Source organism: Aedes albopictus, chromosome 3 (genome assembly GCF_035046485.1).
Source record: "Aedes albopictus strain Foshan chromosome 3, AalbF5, whole genome shotgun sequence".
Classification (NCBI taxonomy): domain Eukaryota; kingdom Metazoa; phylum Arthropoda; class Insecta; order Diptera; family Culicidae; genus Aedes; species Aedes albopictus.
This window is the reverse complement of record NC_085138.1, coordinates 385,324,625-385,350,544: the sequence shown is the minus strand read 5'-3', so window position 1 is coordinate 385,350,544 and position 25,920 is coordinate 385,324,625. Positions and strand designations below refer to the sequence as shown.

General features: G+C 43.1%; 2 protein-coding genes across 5 annotated transcripts in view; one reads left to right on the top strand and one right to left on the bottom strand.

The window, feature by feature from the left end:
• Window positions 1-9,788: 9,788 nt before the first annotated feature.
• Window positions 9,789-11,935, top strand: LOC109399585 (maltase A3-like). The gene is made up of 3 exons (XM_019672064.3): window positions 9,789-10,917; window positions 10,978-11,573; window positions 11,629-11,935. The coding sequence occupies exons 1-3, from the start codon at window positions 9,829-9,831 to the stop codon at window positions 11,747-11,749; spliced, it is 1,806 nt and encodes a 601-aa protein (XP_019527609.3). The 5' UTR covers window positions 9,789-9,828; the 3' UTR covers window positions 11,750-11,935.
• The window catches only part of LOC109399584 (sphingomyelin phosphodiesterase), a 41,482-nt gene continuing 27,358 nt past the window's right edge, over window positions 11,797-25,920 (bottom strand). The window contains exons 1-8 of one of the 4 annotated variants that reach the window (XM_062855887.1): window positions 16,027-16,174; window positions 15,314-15,517; window positions 13,726-15,252; window positions 13,562-13,671; window positions 13,313-13,497; window positions 13,070-13,252; window positions 12,414-12,726; window positions 11,797-12,351 (exon numbers count right to left, since the gene is read on the bottom strand). In XM_062855887.1, the coding sequence (XP_062711871.1) occupies window positions 12,573-12,726; window positions 13,070-13,252; window positions 13,313-13,497; window positions 13,562-13,671; window positions 13,726-15,252; window positions 15,314-15,517; window positions 16,027-16,159 (2,496 nt within the window). In that variant the 5' untranslated portion in view covers window positions 16,160-16,174 and the 3' untranslated portion in view covers window positions 11,797-12,351; window positions 12,414-12,572. The other 3 variants (XM_062855890.1, XM_062855888.1, XM_062855889.1) reach the window with 3 other exon arrangements.

The window sequence follows — 25,920 nt, the reverse complement described above, 5'->3', positions numbered from 1 at the left end:
CGCGATCCGGCATTTCCTTGCGATGCATTGGCTCCGGAGGCATTTGATTGCTAACTGCGATGCACCCTGCACATACTTGAATCCTGTCAACCACGTCCCGATCCATACACGGCCACCAAACCTTCTCCCTCAAATTCCTACGCATGGCCACTATACCCGGGTGACCCCGGTGAGCGATATCAAGGGCTCTTGAACGCAACTTTTCCGGCAGCACAATTCTATCTCCGCGAACAACAATTTTGTTAGAAATCCCTAGTTCTTTGGAAAACGCTTGGTAACGTAGAAGCTCCTGTGGCCAGTTACCAGACTCAAGCGACGACTTGACACCTAGTAATACTTCGTCGAGATCGGTTTCCTTTTGTATTTCCTCCAGGCTTATCGCAGCAGGGCCTTCTCCGATTGCACACAAATAATGTTCAGCATCGTCATCAAATGGTTTATCGATTTGAGAGCAGAGTCTTGATAACGGATCCGATATATTTGTTGATCCAGCGATGTGCTTGATATCGAAATCAAAAGGCTGGAGCCGAAGCGCCCACCCTTCAGCCCTCGAAAGTGCCCTTTTTCCTTCCTGATGTTTGTTCCCGTAAATAAACTCAAGAGTCTTGTGATCGGTGAATATGGTAAAATGGAGGCCGAAAAGGTACAAGTAAAACTTTTCTACGGCCCACACTACCGCGAGAGCTTCCCGTTGAGTCTGTGGGTAAACTCGTTCTGCTGCAGTCAGGCCCTTCGATGCAAAACTTATGACTCTGGGAACACCTTCATGTCGCTGAACTAATACTGCCCCAAGACCTACGGGAGACGCGTCTACGTAAACTTCTGTTACATCTTCCGGATCAAAGTAGCCCAACTTCCGAACATTGTTCGTTAATTCGAACCTCAAATCATCAAAAGCTTCAATTTGCTCCATACCGAAGATCATGACATCACCACGCACAAACTGGCGTAACGGTTCGGTTCTGGTTGAAAGATGGGGAATAAAGTGGCCTACAAAGTTGACCAGGCCGAGAAAACTTCTAACTTCCTCCTTAGTTTCAGGCCTGCGGAAGTTCTTAATGGCTTCAACTTTCTCATCTGTTGGGCTGATCCCCTTGGAACTCACCCTAAACCCAAGGATTTCAATTTCCGTGACGCCAAAGGTGCACTTATCGTGGTTAAGTTTGGCGTTATTCGCCCTAAGGACAGCAAGGACCCTCTGCAAACGTTCATCATGCTCCTTCTTTGTTCGGCCGGATACGACAATATCGTCGATATAAACGATCACTCCTTCGATTCCTGTTAGTAATAAAGCGCATTCCAAACAATTAGTATTTACTCTGACGCAAGAAAAGTGACTTGCAGTATGAGTATGGCTTAAGTCAATTTCGTTAATGTATTGTTCAGTATTCTAGTTTTCCAAAAAACGGGTTTCTAACAAGGTTTCTAATGTTATTACTGAATTGGAAAACATTAGATTTAACAGTAGACCTAAAATCCCGATAGAAATAAATAAATAAGTAAATACCTGCTAACATCTGTGACATAATGCGTTGAAATATTTCGGGCGCACAATTTATGCCGAACATCAATCGTTTGAAACGCATCAATCCTCGATCGGTCATAAAAGTGGTAATCCCTCGCGATTCCGGATGCAGTTCTACGTGATGATATGCTGATGTTATATCCAGTTTCGAGAAATATGACGCACCCCGAAGCTTATTTAGGAACGTTTCAATGACAGGAAGCGGAAAGTGTTCCCGCTGAATTGCCTTGTTGGGATGCTTCATATTGATACATAACCGTATGTCAGTTTTGCCCTTCGGCACGACAACCATCGGTGAAATCCACTCCGCTGGACCTTCAGCTGGCTCAATCACGTCTGATCGTAACATTTCCACGATTTTATCGTCCACTTTTGCCTTCAGCGCTTCGGGAATTTTCAGGTAGGCAAGCTTTCGTGGGGTTACCGACCTATCGATCGATAACTTGACCTGGATATTCGGAAACTTGGGGAACTGGTCAACTCCTTCGTTGATGCTATTAACATCTAGTCCGATTTTGAGTAATTTTAGATATTCGGCTGTAGTTTTGCTCAGGAGTGATCTTGTGGCCCCTTCAATGACGAAAAACTCCGTATAACAGCTTGGCTTGCTATCGTTCACCGAAATCCATGCTTCAAATAGTGCCTGTACTCGTAATGGTTGCTGGCTGGCATAAGCTGTGAATGTACGATCACACTGAAATTTGCGCTTATACATGGTTGCCCCACTGCTGACGAGATTCTTCCATACATCCTCGGTGACGGTATTGATGGCAGCTCCCGAGTCAACCAAAAACACCACAGGAAATTTGTCAATCATACACACTACCGTTCCGTTATCGATTACAGCAGCAACAACCTAAGATCAAAAAGAATAATATGCGTTGACATCTAATGATTCCCAATTCTATTGAAACAAACACCAAATAGTTGATCGAATTTATTATTAGTGCTTATATTACTGAGTGCAATTCTATGCAAAATATAGCCCTAGTACGATACCTTTGAGCTCTGATCTGTAGCAGGATGCTTTTGCGACTCTTCCTTCCACACGTCTTCGCGGTGAACGGTATTCATTTCACTGTAAGGACGGTAGCGCTGCTGATACCGTCTATCAGTTGCGCGAGCGTTTCCTGTGCTTCGACATTTCCTCGAAAAGTGGCCCAGTTTACCACAACTGTTGCATCGTGCGTTGCGTGCATAACAGTTCGTCGATTCAGTCCTGTGGTAAGAGGAGCCATTCCTTTTTCCGATGAAAAAACGATTCAATCGTTTTACGGCATTGTCGTACTCCGGGATTTCAATTGGCATTAGCGGAACTCTCACTGGTGCAGGGTAGATCTCATCCGATGTTGGGCGCAGATTATAAAATATACGCTGCAAACCCCGGCCACCACTCGCTAAGAGGAATACGAGCTTTTCATGTTGGGTTTCATAGTTCCGCAGCTCCAGGGTTAGCTCGAAAGCCCTGAGCCACTCTTCCCACTCGCGTCGCAAGTCCTGGCTGTCGACGGCGTCGTTGAAGGGCTCCAACGAGTTCCTGTTGCCTGCGCAGGACATCTGTAAAAAGATTCATATGCATCCACCAAATTAGATCACTTTTCCATTGGCATATTATTAAATTTCACGCAAATAATCATCACCTTCATCATTCTTTTACATTCCACTTCTATTTCCCGACACTAACACAACAAATAGCAAATTATTTTTACAAAACGCCGTCCAACATCTAAAATTTCCGTTCGGTTTTGTTTTTGCTCTTCGTTTTTTTCCATTCAGACAACTGTCAACTTCCAGTACACTGAGAAAAAACAACTTCGCAAATTGGTATGATCAAATAATGAATATTTGACAAGTTTTTTTTTTCACCATTAAATACCAGCATTTGTACATCTTTGAGATATAATGTATAGAGACTTTATTAAATAATAATAATAGTAGTTTTGCATTTGCAAGAGAATATACATTAGTCACTGATTTCCAATATTTATTTTTGTAATGAATCCTAATTGATCAGTGAAGACAATTACAAGCGAACATGTTTCTCAGTGTATATTCAACGCCAATTGCTACCGCACACTAAAACGTCTTTTTCTCTTCCCGTTCTTCGTCTCTGGAGTCTCTTGCTTAGCTCTTCAGTACAAAGACTGGACTAGCTTTCATGGGTGCGCTTCGGCTCGTGACCGGACTCGCGTTTGCTCTTCAGTACAATGACTGGACTAGCTTTCTTGGGTGCGCTTCGGCTCGTGACCGGACTCGCGTTTGCTCTTCAGTACAATGACTGGACTAGCTTTCTTGGGTGCGCTTCGGCTCGTGACCGGACTCGCGTTTGCTCTTCAGTACAACGACTGGACTAGCTTTCGTGAATGCGCTTCGGCTCGTGACCGGACTCGCGATTGCTCTTCAGTACAACGACTGGACTAGCTTTCGTGGATGCGCTACGGTTCGAAACCGGACTCACTTTTTCCCCTAACCCCTTTTGATGGTATGCGTGCGCTTTGGTTCAAAATCTAACCTGCTTATTCATTCACTATAATAAACCCGCTGACTGTACGGTACCGCATGTGCATATGAGCCATATTGAAGAAAAATTTATTCTTCATACCTAAAAAAAAATCAACCGGTTTTTTCTTCTAAAATTTCTCAAACATTCGAGGTTTCGAATCATTGAACATCACCCGACTCACACCAAAACCATTTTTCACATTTAGATACACGTGAGAATCTTTTCGTATCCTACCGACGGTGCGCCAAATTGTAGCATCTTACCTTCATGCTTCCAGATTAGGTTCAATCGAATCCGAAATAAATCACATAACTACGTTTCACTTTTAAATACTTGTATTTGTCCCGCAGTTCCGTTTACAATCACTTTTCCATTCGATCACTACTTTAGCTCCGTTCCGTTCCACTAGTTTATTCCTTCTGATCAATCCTTCTTACCTCGCACCCATTCACTCTTCCTAACTCTCCAAATACACACCTATTTCGTTTAACCCATTCCTACTCTACACGGATAAGTTGCAAACACCAGCTTTGCAGGGTTGTTGTCCGGCATTCTTGCAACATGCCCTGCCCACCGTATCCTTCCGCCTTTGGCCACCTTCTGGATGCTGGTCGCTATCGTCAGTAGAAATCGCATTTGGTCGAAGCTATGTTACAGTTGTGTTCGAAATACAGTAAAACAGTGCAGAAGAAAACCGTCGTTTCTACTAGCCTAAAATAAACCACAGTTAAGCGCGAATTCTCGATTCAGTTTTCCGTCCGAAGAAACTCTATCCGGCAGTGATCCAAATTACAGACGCTATTATGGGCGTAATCATAAAATGGTCGAAGTAAAGTGCAGCGAGCTCGTGGTTCATCCTTCTCCGCCACACACCGTTCTCCTGCACACCACCGAAGATCGTCCTTAGCACGCGTCGCTCGAAAACTCCGAGTGCTTGCAGGTCCTCCTCGAGCATGGTCCATGTCTCGTGTCCATAGAGGACCACCGTTCTTATCAACGTCTTGTACATGATGCATTTGGTGCGTGGGTGAATCTTTTTCGACCGCAGTGTCTTCTGGAGCCCGAAGTAGGACTTCCGCTGATGATGCGCCTCCGAACTCGCCTCCGAATTTCTCGACTCACGTTGTTGTCAGCCGTCAGTAAGGACCCGAGGTAGACGAATTCCTCCACCACATGTGGTGGATGCATCGAAATTTCCCCGTCTATCGTAACAATACTACCCAGACGGATCCGGTCGTGTTCGGTTCCGCCTACCAGCATGTACTTTGTTTTTGAGGCATTCACCACCAGTCCGACTTTTGCTGCTTTGCGTTTTAGGCGGGTGTACAGCTCTGTCACCGTTCCAAATGTTCTGACGATAATGTCCATGTCGTCCGCAAAGCACACAAATTGACCGGAATTTGTGAAAATCGTTCCCCGGCTGTTGAGCCCGGCTCGTCGCATCACACCTTCCAGAGCGATGTTGAAGAGTAGGCATGAGAATCCATCACCTTGTCGCAGTCCCCGGCGAGATTCGAATAAACTGGATAGTTCACCCGAAACCCTCACGCAGTTTTGCACACCGTTCATCGTTGCTTTAATCAGTCTAGTCAGCTTCCCAGGAAAGCCGTTTTCGTCCGTGATTCTCCATAAGAGCTACTGTCGATACTGTCGTATGCCGCTTTAAAGTCGATGAACAGGTGATATGTTGGGACCTGGTATTACCGGCATTTCTGGAGGGTTTGTCCGTTGCCGACCGGCCGTCGATGAAGCCAGCTTGATAACTTCCCAGGAACTCATTCGTTTTAGGTGACAGACGACAGAAGATGATCTGGGATAGCACTTTGTAGGCAGCATTCAAAATAGTGATCGCCCTGAAGTTCTCACATTCCAAATGGTCACCTTTCTTGTGAATGGGGCAGATTATTATTATTAAATAAGGTGTACAATAACATGTTGAATAATAATAATAACAAGATTCGCTAGAGTCAAAAATCTGCATCAATGGAGCAAAAAGTATGACATTTTTTAATATGACCATCTTTATGGATTAAATTTTTGATGAAAAAGGCAACTAAAAGTATTTTTTTCCTCTGTATCATTCAGAGAGCAATATTCAACTACTCTGGACAAATTTTTAGCTCAATCCGGGATGCTATTGCAACACAGGACTTAAATGAACATTTTTTAATAACTTCTATGAAAACAAGGCAACTCACTATATCAAGCTGGAGACTGCTTGGTGCATTATCACTGATCAACTTTTGAGCTTTACCTTTAGTAGAATAGTATAAGATTCCAATTCATTAAAAACTTCAAGAATATGTGCATGATAAGTATGAGGAAAGTTATGTCGAATTTTGAGAAATGGGTTTTTATTGATGTTTTACGAAAACCGCATCAGTTATACAATAAAGAAAATTTTGCTTAATGTAATATTTTTCCTACATTTGAGAATAGCTATAGAAAGTTATGCAAAAAACTGATAATGATTTTATCGAAAAATAAAAAAGATATCGCACAAGCAAGTTGTCCGTTTTATAAATTGAACAGTCCTTACTTTCCTGCGCTTCATTAATAACACTCTCTTCATGTTGCCGTTTTTTCTGCGGTGGATTCGTTTCTCTTCTGCTCTTGCAACCCTGTACCGCTCTCTGTTCTGCCGGGAACCGGTAACTAGCATTCGACTTCTGGCGGCATTCTTTTCGTTCGTCACTCGTTGGCAGTCCTCGTCAAACCAACCATTCCATTGCCCGTAGCTGTTGTTGTCACTGCTTCGTGGATAACTCCCCATAAGCTGTTGACATCTCCAGATCCGTTGGTCTCTCCTATCCTCTCTTCTAGCTTTTGATGGTATTGTGCAGCAACCCCTTCGGCTGACAAGCGATGGATATTGAAACGCATCGTCCTGTTGTTTCTTGAACTCGTGACGCTGGATAATCGCGCCCGAATTTTTGCGGCTACAAGATAATGATCCGTGTCAATGTTCGGGCCTCTGTAGGACCTCACATCTATGACGCCCGAAAAATGTCGCCCGTCGACCAGCACGTGGTCTATCTGGGAGCAAGTGTCACCACTCGGGTGTCGCCAGGTGTGTTTTCGGATATTCTTACGTGCGAAGTAGGTACTGCTGATTGCCATCCCTCTAGCAGCAGCGAATGTCACAAGGCGCAGACCATTATCGTTGGTAACAGAATGAAGGCTTTCCGTTCCAATGACAGGTCGAAAGAAACTTTCTCTGCCGATCTGCGCATTTGCATCTCTGATGACTATTTTGATATATTGTTTTGGGCACTCTCCGTAGGCCTTATCAAGGCTCTCATAGAACTCATCCTTCATGTCATCGGGTTTGTCGTTCGTTGGCGCATAGATACTGATCAGGCTGTAGTTGAAGAACTTGCCCTTCATCCTCAACACACAGATTCGGTCGCTTATCGGCTTCCACCGAATAACTCGCATCATCTGCTTCCCGATCACTATAAAGCCGACTCCGCGTTCTGCCTTATCGCCGCCGCTGTAGTAGATGTGGTACTTGAATGAAGTGTTGGCGATGGGATCTGTTACCCGGGCAAAACTCGCGGTAATGCTACAGCAGCAAGTGACCCTTAGAGCTGTGTCTCAAGGTCGGCTTACTACTGGGCAATCGGAGGGGCTTCGCGACCAGCGTGCAGAGTACTGTCACCTTTCTTGGGTTAGGGGAAAAGTATGCAAAATTTGAAAGGGAAACTATTGGTGTTTATTGAAAATCTATTGGCATGAATGGTGTGGGTGTAATTTATTAAAGAACTATTGTGGTTTATACGGTAGAGTGGGTAGTTTTATTATGGGTTTTGGGGACGTACCGGTACTGCTGCTGTTGGTGGAACTCTGCGTAGACTCGATGCCGATGGACGAGCGCTCGCCGGTGCTGCTGCGGGCTGGACGGTCTGTCTGCCGGCGGATTGACGGCTTGGGGTGGTGGAATGGTGGTTGAAAAATGGCTTGCTGGATCGGTGGTAGATCGGCTTGTCGGAATGCGATCTACACGTCTCGTTGGCGTCTTCCCTCTTTGACGGACATCGACAGAGCCCAGGACAAGGCCGGAGAGACTCTGCCGAGAGGGGTCCTCCTTAACGGTTAGGGCACCTTAGGACCCGAGGAACAGCTCTATTGCGGATCTATAACTCGCAAGACCAGAGCTCAGAAGATTCCTTTACGTATTAGGCGTAGTGTCAACAAGGGACCACTAGGCCGAGTCGTGTGCTTGGCCAACTCAAGTTGGCGTTTAAAATGGCGGTAGTGTACCGTAAGGTAACACAAAAGGTCCTGTAAGGGTAATGGGGATAGATTTTTACAATACCGTGCTACATTCACGTCACTAGTCATTAGTTTTACTGTAGACTTAAGGTAGTTTTAGGCCACTGTATTAGATTCAGCATACCTGATTGAACTATTGATGATTCACCCGAATAAAGTTACCACTCACTTCACTAGGACTTAAGGACACTTTTGCTTTTCAATTTTGATATTTACGATCCGAAGCACACGAACGCCAGAACTTTTCTGAGGGATGGCGAATTTTCTTTGCGCCTCAATCCTTACAATCCCTCTTTATTGAGACGGTTATTGTCACCACCCCTTTTGTGTACTTCTACGCCCGCTAGGATATGTGCAGTTGTACCCACTCTGAATTTGTAATATGTCCTCCACTTGTCCCCACTCTATACCTTTGTAATGTTTTAACATATTTAAATTTTAAAATGACTAACCCTACTAACAAACATACAATTTTATTATATTTTAATTTAATTAACCCTACTAACTCAGCACCTACTAACCTAAGAGACGTGATAGTATCCAAACAAAATAGCACATATTAAAAATCTTCTAATTATGTAACACACGGTTACAGATCCACCGCTCGGAATTCGCGTTCTCCAGTTTTGGGCCAGCGTATCTCCTGGATAGCGGCCACATTAACGCCGACAGTTCACGAGCCAGGAGCCCAACACGTGCAGGTTCATTCAAAGTTCTCACGTTCCAAGATCCGACTTTCCAATCGTTGTCCTTTATTCGTTGCCGGGTCTGTTGCCGTTGAATCAATCCGTTTACTCTACTATTGCTTTTCTGGGTGTTTGAAGGTTTTCAGCAGGCTACCTTACCGGGGCCGCGCTGCCTACATTGCGTTGAAGGGGCTGCCTTCTTAGGTATAGCTGACGCAATACAGCATTTCATACTCAGCCGCTGGATGCCAGAACAGACGCTGTTTGAGCCGCACCTCCTTGGTGAACAGACGCTCGGGACGTACCTCCTCAATCTAGCTGAAGTCAGAAGGACAACAGTGCCCAGGCTGCACTACCAGCTAAGCACACAACTCTTAGCTGGCGGTCTTTGTCATCGTTTGACCCATGGAAGCATGAGGTAGGAACTTGTGAGGACCAGAGCTGTGTTGGACGCTCTCCTTATCGACTCATCGTTTTGCAGCCCGGATCCTTGTTGTATTCCTTTTTAAATGAAAGTTGACTCTCGGCGTGATTCATGTAAATTTTTGATTAAACCCTTTGCACGTAAATTTTGAAGTGCAGGCAATATTCTAGAAGTGACGCGGTACACGATCTGAAAACCCCTTATTTATCTAGTTTAAACAGATTACTCGCTGCTGGTCATCAGTTCCTGTATAGCTGCTACACATGATCAAGTCTATAGCGATGGTCTTATCGATATCGGCAAATATCTAATGCCCTCTCAAGTAGTTTCTTATCGCACCATTCTAGTCAGCTACATATAAGTAAGCCTTCTAGCCGCACTCTGGCCGTTAGTATTTTATTTAGCTTACTTCGAAATGATTTCGACGTCGCGAGTGATTCCAGGGCTGCTGCTGCTTCTAACCCTAGCCGCCGTGTCGTGCGAGGACCTCAAAACGTTGGATTGGTGGGAGAAGGCCGGTTTCTACCAAATCTATCCACGCTCGTTCAAGGACAGCGACGGCGATGGCATCGGTGATCTGAACGGGATCACTTCCAAGTTGGCGTACCTGAAGGAGATCGGCGTTCGGGCGTTTTGGATGTCACCGATCAACACGTCACCGATGGTCGATTTCGGTTACGACATATCGAACTACCGGGACATTCAGCCCGAATACGGGACGATGGCGGACTTCGAGAACCTGGTGAAGGAAGCGAAACGGGTGGGGCTGAAGGTGATCATGGATCTGGTGCCGAATCACTCTAGCGATAAGCACGAGTGGTTCCTGATGTCGGAGAATCGCACTGCGGGCTATGAAGATTACTATGTGTGGCATGATGGGGTGGAGAATCCACAGGGTGGACAGAAGCTGCCTCCGTCGAATTGGTTGCAGGCGTTTAGGAAGAGTGCATGGCAGTGGAGTGAGAAAAGGCAGCAGTACTATCTGCATCAGTTCACGGTCGAGCAGCCGGATCTTAACTATAGGAATGCGAAAGTGGTACAGGAGATGAAAGATGTGATAACCTTCTGGTTGGATAAGGGTGTGGACGGGTTCAGGATTGACGCGGTGCCGTTCTTGTATGAGGTGCTACCCACGAATGGTGTATATCCGGATGAACCACTTAGCGGGCTAACGCAGGATCCGGACGACTTTGATTTTTTGAATCACATTTATACGCAGAACCAACCGGAAACGCTTGATATGGTGTACCAGTGGAGGGAGTTGGTGGATAAATACCAGCAGGATCATGGTGGTGAGACGAGGGTTCTCATGACCGAGGGATACACAAGTCTGGATGAACTGAAAAAATACTACGTCAGTGCTGCTGGTCGCTTGGGATCTCACATGCCGTTCAACTTTGGGATGATCAATGACTTGAAGATTGATTCAAAGGCCGAAGATTTTGTGAAGATGGTCCAGTCGTGGATGAACATCGTTCCAGCGAATCAGGCCGCAAATTGGGTGGTAAGTATTTTGATGATTATGAATATCGAATTCTGAACAGTGAAAATGTTGCTTGGCCAGATGGGAAACCACGATCGCCCGCGCGTTGGCACGCGATTCGGCAAGGAGCGCATCGATGCAATGAATATGATCATATTGAGCCTTCCGGGAGCGACGGTTACATATCAGGGTGAAGAAATCGGTATGACTGACGTGTACATCTCGTGGGAAGAAACCAAGGATCCAGCGGCGTGCAATGCGGGTGAGGGTTTGTATGCCGAGAAGTCAAGAGATCCTTGTCGAACACCTTTCCAGTGGGATAGTTCGACGCTGGCTGGCTTTACCAATGGAAGTACAACTTGGTTGCCAGTGGGACCAGACTATCGATCAGTCAATGTTGAGATTGAAAATGGGCTGGAGAAGAGTCATCTGAAGGTATACAAGGCAATGATGCAACTGCGAGAAAGTAAGACGTTCCAGTATGGATCGGTCAAGGCCACAGCGGTCAACAATAATGTCTTCGCAGTCGTACGTGAGCTGAAGAACTACAATACGTACGTAACGTTGGTGAACTTGGGTAGCGCGATCGAGGTGATCGACGGAATTGCTTTAGCCAGTCAACTGCCTTCGAAGCTGAGGTTTGAAGTGGTGGGGGTAGATTCCCATCACGTCCGAGGGTAAGTACTAAATATTACATGGATAAGGATCGATCAAATACGTAACTCATTTCAGGGGAGCTGTTGCTACAAATGATATCTTGCTGCTTCCAAACGAGTCGTTTGTACTTGCCGCAAGAGTCGCACCGGTTGATCGTTTACATGAATCGATTTGTGAAGCCTGGTTAGAGCAGTGATCTTGGATTGGAGTTCGGGCAAACAAGTAAAGTCTGACGCATCGCCATCAATTTTAATATAAATAATTTATTTTGGTAAAATTTAGATGATTTATGTACAATCATACTGGATAGATGCATTGCTTGAGTTGACTTGTATCGTCGTACGTTTAAAACACTGGTTCCAAGGGATTTGTTCAACAGTAACTGTCGTCCGGTTTTCATTACGCTTATCACAATCCTTGTATAATATAGTCTGACTCCCTTCCGGAGTTTACGTTCGAGACTCGATGAACACTTTTGTTTTCTTTCTATCAATGGCATGCTGTATTGTTGTTATTATCGATTCTCTTCTTTTTTTTCTTCTTTTGCTTCTCGTTGCGCCGTTGGCTATCGATCGCAAGGTCGAATGTTGACTGCTCCAAGACTGTATTGTGAGAGGTGCACAATCGCTGCTTTTTCTTCTTCTAATATCAATAAGGAGGTAATGCTGGCGTCTTCCTATCGGTTTAGTAGTTGTCGGTAATCGATGTGGGGGGTGTGTTGCTATTCTCCGAGGTGTTGCATTGGATCATCGCTTGCGCCAGAAGATCCTCGTCAAGCCCGATAGGGCATATGATAATCTACAATGTAAGATTGTTAATTCACTTATCCTTAAAAATGGTTCGACCACTTCCATATTTACCACGCCCTTGCCTAGGCGGCCATAACCTTGCAGATATAGACGAAAAGCTTGCTTTTGACAGATTGTGGTTAGATACTTTATTGACAGCTAGCAGGTTCTATATATACATTACAAAGAAGCTTAAACATATTCAATTAAAGAGTTAATAACAGTCCTGATTCACCCATTTGCCAATTGGACGCTCGGTTTGGATTGGTTATCTTCCAAGGCCTGTGCAACCAGTTGCTGGTGGTGAGCGGAGTCGGCGTCCAACTTCTCACTATCACCTTTGCGATCCCTTTTGCTGTTGCTATCAACGCGGTCGTGACTTCCGCTGTAAATATCAAACCATCACCATAAATTTTGATCGTTTTTTTGTGCAAAACCAAAGCCAAATAATACAACTCAAAATATTGCTGAATTAGATTCAAAATGGAGACTGGAGATATTTACACGTATGATTAGGCGCGATTATGTCTAGCGTTTAACGAAACTTCCAACCGCCACCAATTGTAAGCTGAAATGGTATGTGTGGATGCGGTTGATCACGTACAAATTTATTGGTTAAATTTGCGTTAGTATGCACATGAGTGTATGCGTGAAAAATAAAAAAATAAATAAAACTTTTGTTGCCGAGAGCGATTCTTTGTTACAAGTATTTTTTATATGCTACGTACGAAGACGAGATCGAGCTGAGCAGCCAGTCCTTCCAGCCTTTGTTGTTTTCGTCGATCTTGGCCTCGACATCCTCGCAGAAGTACTTGCGATCGTGGCTGCGGCCGCTCTTGGCGTCGCACAGTATCCGCTTGCGGCACTCGAAGTCACACTCCGGCCGCACGGGTGAGTTCTTCCAGTAGTGCCTGCAAATACGGAAGGGTGGTTTGAATGAATTCGCGGTGATTTGTCGATATCTGGCTTACTTGTAATACAGATCGAACAGCTCCTTGTTGTCTGTCATGTTGTTGATCAGAATGTCCCAATCAACAGGTCGGAGACTACGCATGTTGTATGCTGCCCGCGTAGAATACAGTTTGTACCAAATTGGATAGTCGTACAGGTTGGCTTCCTTGAGGTTCATGATCCACGATTCGTGGTCTACCACTAACTGTAAAGAATCGGAATCGTACAAATTAAGGTTCACATTTTACAATGTACTACGAACCGCTTACCCGTGTGGTATGATCATGATCTCCATCGATGTAGTAGATCCGGTAGCCTGGATTTAGGTCATAGTAGGGTGTCACCGAAGGCCCAATGTACGCTATGCTTGTGGCTCGACCTGCAAATTCGAATCAATAAGCAAACTCGATTCAACCACCGCCCATATACTCACTCAAGTCGTGTGGATCGTAGAACACCTCAAACTCGTCGAAGTGCGTATGGCCGAAGAACTGCGCCACGATCGTGTTTTCATACCGGGACACAATCTTGTAGTAGTTTCTGCTCCAAACCTTCAAACAATCCGAATGACCCGGAGGAATGTGCCCGATCACGTGAACCTTTTCGTTGGCAAACTCCGCACTCTGCAGTTCGTAGATGAACCACGACAGTTCGGTGGCAGGATCCGTCGAGTTTAGTAACAGCCACCAGTTCTTGTTGTTGCAGTAGTTCATGTTCATCGAGATGATTCGGTAACCTGGGCGGACCAATACAGAGTAGAAGGCACCGCGACGTACCGTGTGTGATACGCTGGCCGGTAGCCACCGTCGCCACTGGACATCCAGTTCGTCGTAGAGCCAGGAGATCGAGCTGTCGACTTGTTGGACGTACGGTGGGGGAAAACTGTTGACAGGGGCGCTTTCGTGGTTACCCAGAGCGGGGAAGATCGGAATTCCGGGGAATTTCTCCGACATCTGTTTGACTGTTTCTTTGAGCACCTTCAGATTTTCCTCCTTAGTTTGATTCCAAACGTCATGTGGCGGCAGATCACCGGTCCAGATGATGAAATCTATGTCCGAGTGAGTGTCGGCAATGTGACTCAACATATGATCAACTGTTCGCTGAGGAGTGTCGCACTTTCGATAGTCGCCCCACTTTCCGGCGGCTCCGTTTGGAGTGGTGGGTCGACCGTTTGTTAACCGGCAGCACAGTGGTTCGTTGCAGTCGGCGTTGGAGCCTTCAGCGTAATACGGATCAAAATGGGTATCCGAGAGATGCAGGACTTTGAACACTGGAGCACCTTCTTTCGGTAGCGGGACTTCACGGATCTCCGGTTTGGGAACGGGGGGAAAGTCTACTTCCCATTCATGGTATGGATTGTAGATGTCTTCGCAAGCATCGCCGATGATGAAGCTACAGATTTCTTCCGGGCCAATGGTTACTCGTTTCAGAACGTAGATGACTTCAACGCCAAACAGTTGACTTACACCTTCGCATACCCGAGGAGATTGGATCTTAAGGTTCACGCAGTACTGGTAGATGGTTTTGATGATCTCTTCTTTGCTCTTGCCGGTTCGGATGTAGTGCTGTAGTAGTCCAGCGCCAGCTTTGCAAGCTGTACAGGACACTTGAGACATCACACTAGTCTCCAGTTCAAAGGCCACCTGCTGTAGATTAAAATACTTGATCGTTTTGGTGAGGAGTGGTGGAAGATGTGACTCTTCTTTATTGTAAGAGAACAGCGTCCGTGCGGTTGCGTTCTCTTTGATTTCCATCAATCGTTTCAGGACTTTATCATCGTGATTTTCGGAGTCGATCACGTGGTAGCTGGTAGGAGGTAACCGATGAACATTATGTTGATTCTCGAGCAGCGGATGTACGCTTCGCGGTACTGTTTGAATGTTCCAGTTATCGTCCGGCTGTTGCCATTCGACTTGTGCTTTCCGTTGACCGCTTGATGACGTGAATACGAACGGATGAGCTGCAAGGGGATAAGATATGATTACTCTGGTAGATCATACACAAAATGGTCATCAACTTACACTGAGAGAGTCGAAAGAGTTCCAACAGAAACACCAGAACGATCGGGAAGTAGTACTGACTCATGGTGGTGTCCGCGAATCGGTTGGAAGCATGTGTAGCGAAGAAGAGTAGCGAACAGGACGACCTCGAGTGCGCGCTAGTAGGTACTTGATTGATGGGCGTCTGACGGCTGCTGCGGCACCAACCCCGTCTACAGGTAAAGTCTGGAACAAAGAAAACAGGAAACTTATTTCAGTTACCTATCATCACGAGAGTGTAAGTACTTAGTGTGAGTGAACGAGGCGCCCAGAGGCTCGGTAAGCTTGAAAGTGAAACCCAACAAACTTGATCGCTAAAAATGGAGAAAGATGACGATCATCGCCACAAATCAGGAAGAGCGCAAGAGATCCGTAACAGAGCCACACAGCTCTGATTATACCCTAGTTGGCAGCAAACCAGCTTCATCCAATTGATCACTATCTACGGCATCTGGTGCATCAGTAGCAGTGAGAGTTCCGAAGAAAGTGGCAAGATCGCGGAAGTCGACTTGCTCCTATTAATCGATCATTGTCGCAGAATGTCAACCGCAGAGAAGAGCGGCACGTGCGGTGGAATAATTGCGACGCTTTACGAGAAGCAGGAAAAGTGGTTTTCCACTAAACAGCTAGGGTTGACCTTAATGTGCCTTAACCGGTCTCGGTGGTTCGCAGGTTGGTAGACGGTTTTTGTACACCTCTTTCGAGCTTGTTAGGACGGCGCGTTGACGGAATAAGCGTGTTGCGCCGCCACGCGCTCGCCAATTTTAGATCGGTGCGATTTCTTCGCTTGTGACAATATTTCGCATCATTGCAGCTTGCATAATGCATTCAAACTGTGTCATGCCAGACAGCTTTGGATGCAACTGATAAACGGACCGCGCCACAGACAAATAGACTTTCGACATTTTGATATAATTGCTTTCCAGTGAAATTACAGGCATTGATGAATCGATAACAATGGCATGCCAGTGATGCCAGCATTTCTGTTAACCAATCTACATTGTTGCCAGTCTATTTACCTATGAATCATCTCAGAAATCAACCATCATGAAGAGACGTCGTTATTTACTGCCCTGTCCGTGTGAGTTTGTGAACAATCCCATTGTCAACAAACAGAGTGCCAACCGACTATGGTGTTCAGTGTTGTCATGTTGATAGGTGCTTTGTTGTTTGTCGCTGCTGGAGGCCATCCCCATGGATGTAATGCAGCACAGCAATGCGGCAACAATTTCATTGGGGTTTGTCAAGATTTTACAAAACAAAACAGCAGAATTCTTATGGGCAATTACCTTGCGGGAAGCACGCGTCTAACGGCTACCGTGGAAAATTACTCCACGACGACGATGGGCGTTCCATTCTGATGACTCTGGATCACTCTTTTGCTGCAAAACGAAAGCCGGGCAATTGACCACGTCATGATCATCTTACATAACGAAACGAGTAGGAGTTGGATCATGGATTGTGATATCGTGACTCATCAATCTGAATTTCAATCAACATTTTAAAATCTGTTTCGAATTTGAAGTTCATTGGTAATTCTATCTGCGTAGAATATCTCTATAAGTATGTCATCTTTTCGCACAAAAAAACCTGTTCACGGCTCAAAGTGGGTCAACGAGACCCAGATCGGCCAGTGACAGTGATCGCGACAGTTGAACGGCGTGGTGGACAGAGGAAGGGTGCTCGCAAACTCTTCCAACTCTTTCATTAGAAGGCTCGAAGGGAAGAAAGATGGATGCATACACATATGAATGTAGGTAGGTATACACTTCCCAGATGGGGCGAGGCGCGATCAGATGGGGCGATCGCCATCCATTAACGATCATTAGCGACATATATTGTTGCGCTGATGGTGGAATGCTGGAGACGAGTGGAGTGGAGTCTTATGGGAAATGGCACATTTTTTGTCTGCGGTTATGACGGGATGTTCGACGAGAAAGCGAAATTATTGGCATTGATAAATTTCCGCTTGAGCGTTTTCTTTTGCGATTCAATGTTGTTGTTTATGAGTAAAAAAAGCGAGAAACACAATCGCTGTATAAAACAATCTACAGGAAGTGTTTTAGCGTTCCTATTTTGATCATGAAATTCTGTTGCTCCAGGGAGTCTCAGGGGCGTTTCAAGAACGTTTCAGGTGAAGATATGACGAACCCACAACTTGAATTGTTGATTGATTGATTACCTGCTGGTGGTGACCAATCGATCAAGCTGTCACTTGATTCTTCAGATTTGTGCTCTTGAAAATCAAGACATGCCTTCGTCATATTTTCATCTTCAGGGTGCCTCAAGAGCGTTTGAAAAGACTCAGGGAGTTCCAGGAAGAAATCAGGAGGTCTCATGGGGTTTACAGGAGTCTCAGGGTGTTCCAGGGGTCTCAAGAGGCGGCGGGTTCCAGAGGATCTCAAGAGCATTTCAGGAGGTATCAGGAGGTCTCAGAGACATTTCACGGGGTTCAGATGGTTCCAGGGGACTCCCTTAGCATAGGTAAGGCCCCACGTCCGGACGGAGTTCCAAACCTGGCCTTAAAAGTAGCTGACACATTCTACCGTGACGTTACAACGTTGTGATGCATTCGTTGTTAGATTTTCCACTATAACTCATGAAAACGGTTGTAAACCTCAAAATATTTTTTCATATTCCGATTCCTTGTAAAATTTATAATATATTTGACCTATTGAACATTTAATTTTCATTATAAAAACATGTTTTAAATGCGTATTTGTAGCGTGACGTTACAACGCGCTAGAATCCACCCCTCTCTTCCGCGCTACCAACATCTTAAAAAATCTGCTGGGATTTTTATGTTATTCTCAATTTTTATTCTACCATTGAAATTTATTGGTTTGTTCTTCAATTCAATGGAATAAAACATACAAATTTCGGATTTGTTTTTGGATAATCGACTTTTACATTTCGTTACAACGCACGTTCAGTTTCAAACAGGGTTCTGCTCGCGTTGTAACGTCACGAAAATGCACATCATGTTAGAATCAGAATAATCAGCCAAATTTGCCCAAATTTGTGAATATATTATTGCATTATCTTCACTATTTCAGGGGGAACTTTATTCAATTGGAAATCCGTTTTGTGATAAATGGCTTGGAGGGCCAAGTTATTGCTATCAGCAGTATGAATATTCCTTCATGAAGGTTAATGACATCGGCACCCATCTTCGGCTTAGTACCACCCATATTCTTCTAAATTTATCCCAAAGACTAGTCCGCTGAGATCCATTACTTCACACCGCCAGATATTTAGATTTTTCAGCATAGAACCCATCACGCCGTCGCGAGAAACATTTCTAAAATAATCTATGCAATGTCATCAATTCAAGTAAAAACACTTCAAGATGTGTGCAAGAATTTATTAAACCAAAGGCATACCAAAGGATCTGCATACCACTTAGGATCCTAAGATCAACTTCTGTGATCTCAGAGACAAATAGACCTAACAGTGATAAAAAAAAATCTAAATTACTTAGAGAGTTGGTGTCTTTGGCAATGTTGTTTGATAAGTCAAAGACTTACAGCTGACTTACTATTGGACGTGAGATTTCGCGATGCTAAATAAAAGTTTATAATATTTTGCAAATGATTAGAATTTCTCAAAAAGTTTCCTACAAGTTCTGACTAGCAGTCAAAATTACAACTTTTATTTTCTGAATAAATATAATGTGCATGATTTTTCAAGATTTCAACTACCATTAGGCAAATAAAACCTTAAGTCAAACGACTTTTAAACTGAAAATTCTTGGAAAGTTAAACAACTCTCTAAGTATTCAAGGACCTGATATATATGAGTCGGTGATTATTGTGATATCAAAGATAAACGTAACACTGACATAATTTCCATTCCTGTATATTTCAAGATCCTTATTATTTAAACAGTGGGTGTCCTCGACAAAGTTGTTTGGCTGGTCAAAAACTTTCAATTTATGGGCCGTATGATTTCAAATCCTTCTACTAGGAGGCGCTAGAGGGCATACACATTTTTAGTTTCGTTAACCTCAGGATCCTAGTAGATCAAGAACTTTCAGTAAAATAGTCGTTTGGTTTTAATTTCTGCCGCACCGTGGCGCAAGTTGCAAATTTTCAATAGCATTCCAATTTTATTAATTATCTTGAAAACATTCAACAGGCCGTAATTCTGTAAAAAAATTATCAAAAATTCTCAAATTTTGACTGATACTTTCTCAGCTTATTACCTGTAATTGCTAGAAATTTAGACTTGATTTGTTGACTCTACACGAAGATGGAGCGCTTCAAGTAGAATACATCTTTTTTGACTGTCGTTCTATTGACTCTTAAATCTTGGGACCAAGTAAAAAAAGTTCCAGCTTGTAGAATACTTTTTGAGAAATTATAATCATTTGCCAGCTTTCGCAAAATGCAAACTAGCGTCTTCTAGTAGCGAAATCTCGCATCTAATGGTAAATCTACTGCAAGTCCTTGACTTACCAAACAATGTTGCCGAAGAAATAATCTTTCCAAGAAATCGGGGTCTTGAGATATATGAAACTTAAAATTTGTAAGTTCTCTAGCGCCACTTTTTGGTGGAACTTTAAACCAAACTATCCATCAACTGTAAGTCTTTGACCAACCTATCAAAAGATCGGCTCCACAAACACATTCTCCTTCATTTGGGAAATTTGTGCCACAGACAAACAGACGTAACGCCTTGAACAATTTTCGTGAAAATCCATCGCTCAGTTCACACTACCATCACCTGGTGGAAATGTTTCACGGTACACTGAGTTGTGCAATATCGTCAATAGATGGCGCTAGTGTGAAACGTCAAACGCAAAGAAAAACGATGCGCGCGCCTCTGGTTGTGAAAGCCACAACTATGAAGATTCAAAATAAACGTTAAAAGCGTGTTCGATGAAAATTTGTGTGTTACGTTACGTCTGTTTGTCTGTGTTTGTGCCATGACCAACCTAACAACTTTGCTGAAAACACCAACTCTCGAAGTTATCAATACTGTGAGATACATGAGATGGTAATTTTGTCAGTGTTTTGTCTGTTTGGTTCTGATGTCATAGAAATTATCGGTTTGATTACGATTTTTTTTTTACAAGATCGCAGTATAATAACAATTTACACATTTTTTGGAATTTGTATAGAGCGTAGATTTTGGCCAAACATCACCTCCCCCGTCCCTCAAGAGTCTACTTAGTTTATGAACGGCCCCTAATTGTACGCAATTTATGAATGACACTGAATGAATGAATGGAAAGGGCTCATACACAACGTGGAAGAAATAGTTTTGAATATAGAACTACCTGTGTCCACTGCAGGATCCACCCAAGCCAGAGAAATTTGCTCTTTTCCACCGAACTTTTTTTCGTGACGTTACAACGCAAACTTCAACCAGGTGAAACTCAGGCGCCAGTGAACCGATTTTTAGTCTCATTGGAAAGATATTCTGGAGTACAAAGACCATACAAAATTTCAAATTTGAAACTTGTAACGAATTCGAATAAATTTCATAAAGGTTGCTTTTCCGTGACGTTACAACGCTTAAAAAACCTATACTTTGACCAGCCATACCTCACAGTTGTAAAGTATTACAATTAAAACTTTTTGTATGCTAAAAATCTACATATATTTATCTGTTAATCATGGAAGACTTTTGAAAAATCAGTGCGTTGGTGTTTAAAAACGACAGCCTTGATGAATAGTATGGCTAAATGCCCTAAAACCACGATTTTATTGTTAATCTTATCGTCGTTCAATAAATATTTATTGTTACATTAATATCATGTTGAATGCATTTTTGGGCGACAAGAGTAATGTAGAATGTTATAAAAATGTGAAATATGCCAAATTTCAACTTTAAAAAATGAGTATTGATGATACGGAGCCCGTAGAATGTGTCAGCTATTGCTGATGTTCAGGTCTGCTATCCAGAAATACCTGGACGAGGAAATTTTTCCAGAAGTTCGGAAGAGGCAGAGCCTGGTTTCTATTCCCCAGGCCGGGAAACCACCCGGAGACCCGTCGACATTTAGACCAATATACTTGATCAACACGACGGAGAAGGCGCTCGAAAAGATCATCCTCAATAGAACACCGAGGGCGTAAATGGTCTCTCGACCAGCCAGCTCAGCTTCCGGAAGGCGAGGTCGACCATAGACGCTGTCCTGTCGGTTACAAAAACCGCCGAGATAGCGCTCCAGCGTAAAAGATGGAACTACTATGCAGTAGTGACTCAGGATGTAAGGAATGCGTTCAATAGCGCCAGTTGACGGCTATTGCCGATGCGCTTCTGCGTCTGGGGATACATGGGTACCTGTATAATATCCTCGGAAGTTACTTCCGGAATCAAGTACTAGTTTACGACACAGGGGTGCGTCAGAAGTGCTTTGACACAACCTCAGAAGTCCCGCAAGGTTCCTTCCTGGGTCCGGTATTATGAAATGTCCTGTACGACGAGCTATTGAGGTTAGAGTTCCCGGTGGAGATGGAAACCGTCGGCTTCGCTGACGACATTACGCTGGAAGTCTACGGTGAATCGATCGAAGAAGTGGAGTTGACTACTGTCCTCTCGGTCGAAGAAGTGGAGTTTTCACTGTCCCGGATGTTGTCCAATAGCTCTGCGGTGTATGCCAGTAAGCGCAAGCTTCTGGAAGTGTCACTACATCCGTCCATACTAAGGTATGGCGACCCGACGTATGGCACGCCACTAAGTACCGAAAGCTACCGTTGTAAGCTGGAAAGTACTAATAGGCTGATGTGCCTGAGGGTTGTGAGCGCGTATCGTACCGTGCCACATGTTGTACTCTGCGTCATCACTGGTATGGTGCCTATCGGTATCGGTATCAGCGAGGACATACAGGGCTTCGAAATGCGTGGCACAAGAGGCATACACAGGACTTCAGGATGGCCACCATAGTCAAATGGCAGTGCGCGTGGGACAATTTCGCCAAAGTAAAGTGAACCCGAGGGTAGATAGTTGGGTTAACAGGCGCCATGGGGAAGTAACATTTCACCTGACACAGGTCCTTTCGGACATGGTTGTTTCCAACAGTATCTACAGTGTATCAAACAATTGTCCGTACAGCAATTTTTTGGTCATAATAATTTTTCATTCAAATGTTTATAACTTTTTTATACATCAATCAAAAACGCTGAAATTTTGACCAATCATAAACCATATATTGCAGCTCCATTGGTAAAATTTTGAGCGAGATCGAATAAATTTTCAGAAAGTTATAGAACTTTTAGTAAAACTTTTAGGATTTTTGAACACATTTTTAAAACATTATATCTCAATATGTAGTCAATGGAACTTTTTCAATATTTTTTGTGTTACAGCTTATATCTAAGGCTTTTATATGCAGCTTCGTTTGAGGTTTTATATTCACTACAAAAAATATGAAAAATCTGTATATATTCAGAGTATTATTTGGAAATTTATCATATTTTGATCAATAAAAGTGCCAAGTGTTTTCAACATTTTTAAACTCTCTTAATGTAATACTTTTATACAGGACCTACTAAACAACATATGAAAAGTAGGTCCTATGCATTTTTCGTTCAGTTAATGCACTTTTATTGATAGAAAACGTTTGGCAGATTATAGGTTCCAAATTTGGTGATTTTTTAAATACCGTCAACTGCATAAGCAAATTTTTCATATTTTTTATAGTGAATATAAAACCTCAAATGAAGCTGCATATGAAAGCCTTAGGTATAAGCTGTAACACAAAAAAGATTGAAAAAGTTTCATCTACTACATATTGAGATATAATGTTTTAAAAATGTGTTCAAAAATCTTATAAGTTTTACTAAAAGTTCTATAACTTTCAGAAAACTTATTCGATCTCGCTCAAAATTTTACCAATAGAGCAGTAATATATGATTCATGATTGGTCAAAATTTCAACAGTTTTGATTGACGTATAAAAAAGTTATAAACATTTGATGGAAAAAATATTTTGACAAAAAATTTGCTGTACGGACAATTGTTTGATACACTGTATGTATGTACATCGTTTCGGTCATGAAGGTTCTCCCGAATGTCCGGTTTGTGTTGGTTTAGAGGAAACGGCGGAACACATTTTGTTCGTGTGCCCGCGTTTTTGCACAATGCCTGATCGCATGCTGCCACATGCGGGGAGGATACAACTCCGGATAATCTTGTCCAGAGGATGTGTAGGGATGAGTTTGGCTGGAACGCCGTTTCAACTGCTATCACCCATATTGTCTGGGAGCTACAGAGGAGGTGGCGCGTGAACTCGGAGAATGGCTAGTCCAGATGCAGTACAAGAGGTGGTCCAGGGGTTCGGAGTCGGCTTCGTAGGTCATACCGGTGCCCTGCGGTAGAGATCGACCCTTACAGCGATTAAGTGGCCGCGGAGAGGAAGTCCCGGTAGCGGTGCTGTCGTGGCGTCGGTCTACTGGGTTGGATCCGAGCCCGCGGTTCCCAAGTAACAGTTTAAACTCCTTTTAGATTTGTTTATTTTTATGGAAGCTTTATCATAGCATGAAGAATTCATGAAACATTTATAGTTGTTTTTATCAAGAGAAAATAATCTCCGTTCGTATGCGGTTTTTAAGTTTTCTTCAAGTTAATTTTGAAAATCGCGCATAAAACAACTTGATTCCCTAAGGCATTTGATCTTATAATAAGTTTTAAGACGTATTTGAAGTTAGTTTCAACACATAACATCAACAAACTTTATTAAAAGTTTATGCTTCGTTTATTCAAGTACAATTCATCTGAGTTATTCTCCTATAAAAGCTTCTTAAAGCTTTCAATTTTTGAGCTAGAGCTACTAGTCTGGAACAAGAACTAAGTGGAATAATAAAATCTTCTTAATTCAAATAATAAATTATGCAATAAATTGGCTTTTTTATGCAAATGTAAACACTCAAACATTTTTGCTCACTGTTAATTTTGCCGTTTTGGTGCTCAAAAGTAATCATATCGACGAAATATTCATATTATAGCCAATCAAAAATGCGAGTAGCTTGCTGAGGTCGTCCAACCTTCAGTAAGTTTTAGAAATGCACTTATTAAATAGACGAAACTATAATAGAATTGGCACTTCCTGAAGCAAAATGTACAGAAACAACTTTCTAGCTCCAAAAAGGTAAACAAACAATTGTCAAAGGCTGTTACTCTTGAATAAAACGAATAAGTTTTATATAAGACGAACAAATCTGCCTTAAGACCATCACTAGTAAAAACAATCTTCAATAAATGCTGTAGATTTCATGCAAGGCGACTTGGTTCCATCATTGTTTTGAGGTGGTTTGGATTAAAGGTAATAGCAATTGATGGCGGCTGCATGAGTTTTGTTCGCTTGGAACGGCAGCCATGTTTAGAAAGAATTGAAAAAGTGGCGTAGCCTTTTGTTTTTATAGGAAATTTATGTCTTCGTATATTAATGAATGATATTATTTTTGAGGCACTTCGTTATTTTCGTATGTTCTGGGTGGCATATCAACGACAAAGTGGGTATGGCACGGAAAATTTTGATTCCCTGTCATCAATGATCTGTCAGGCAATTTTGATGCATTAGCCATTTCAATTTGATGAAAACTAATTCGCAGTTCAATTAACATTTCATCCATGAAACAAAACTAGTTCGCATCTGCATAATGCTGAGGTAAAAGATTTCATTTGTCATGCACTATTAGCATTTTTGAGAAAGACAGCTAAAAGATCAACATGCTTCAAGCTATTCTTGTTAATGTTTTATGAAGTTCTTATAACCAATCATCAGTGTTAGTACATAAATACAACTAGTTTCAAAGCAGTCTTGAAGATCTCCTGAAGAGTGGGCCAGATTAGTCTTATAAATAGTTTATACCTATTTTATCTCGGATTTGCAGAACAAAGAACTTTATTGCTAAGTTTTATTCTTCAATCTTAGAAATTACTTCAGGATTGCCACAAAAGTATAATTGTTACTTGGGTTGGAAAGGGGTCCCCGGCAAGGGTCGGGTCAGCAACCTTCTGGTGCAGCTGATAGGGCCTGAAGGGCCCTTGCCTTCAGCAGGTGAAACCATGTTGCACGTGAAGGCTACGCAGCTAACCTTGAGGGTGCGATTTGCGCTAGTTCTTCTCTGAAGCAATGCCACCAGGTTCCGGAGAGAAGAAGGGTTTGGTGACCATGGGAATGAGTTTAGTAAGTCAAAAAGAGAGTAGTCCTGGCTTTTACTTTTGTTGTAGAAGACTGCCTTAGTCCTATACTACCTGGTCCTTTCTGTTCAGGTGTCTGTAGATTTTCTCCCTATGGTTTAGAAGAAAAACGGAGGATTCAAGGAGAATTCCAAGCGGTCTCAGGACGTTTCAGATGGAGTTCTTGTGACAAAGGTGCGTTCTATTTGTTTAACGTGTATTACACAACACCTGTTTATATAACATACCTTTACTCTACACTAGCCACATTGTAACCACACATACACACAGAGACACAACCCAAAGAGAACCGAATAAACCATTCTGTACCGAGACTCCGTCGTCTCTACAAGTTTGACTCAGTTTAAATAAGTTTACTTATTTACAAATAAGTTTACTTCTATATATCCTGGTCAAATATCACAGTTCTAGGGAGGTCTCAGGAGCGTTTCAGGGGCG

Bases quoted from the DNA above. Each gene is read 5' to 3' on its own strand.
- LOC109399585 (XM_019672064.3), top strand. From the start codon at position 9,829: ATGATTTCGACGTCGCGAGTGATTCCAGGGCTGCTGCTGCTTCTAACC. The intron at 10,918-10,977 runs GTAAGTATTTTG...TTGCTTGGCCAG, and splicing joins ATCAGGCCGCAAATTGGGTG to ATGGGAAACCACGATCGCCC. The intron at 11,574-11,628 runs GTAAGTACTAAA...AACTCATTTCAG, and splicing joins GATTCCCATCACGTCCGAGG to GGGAGCTGTTGCTACAAATG.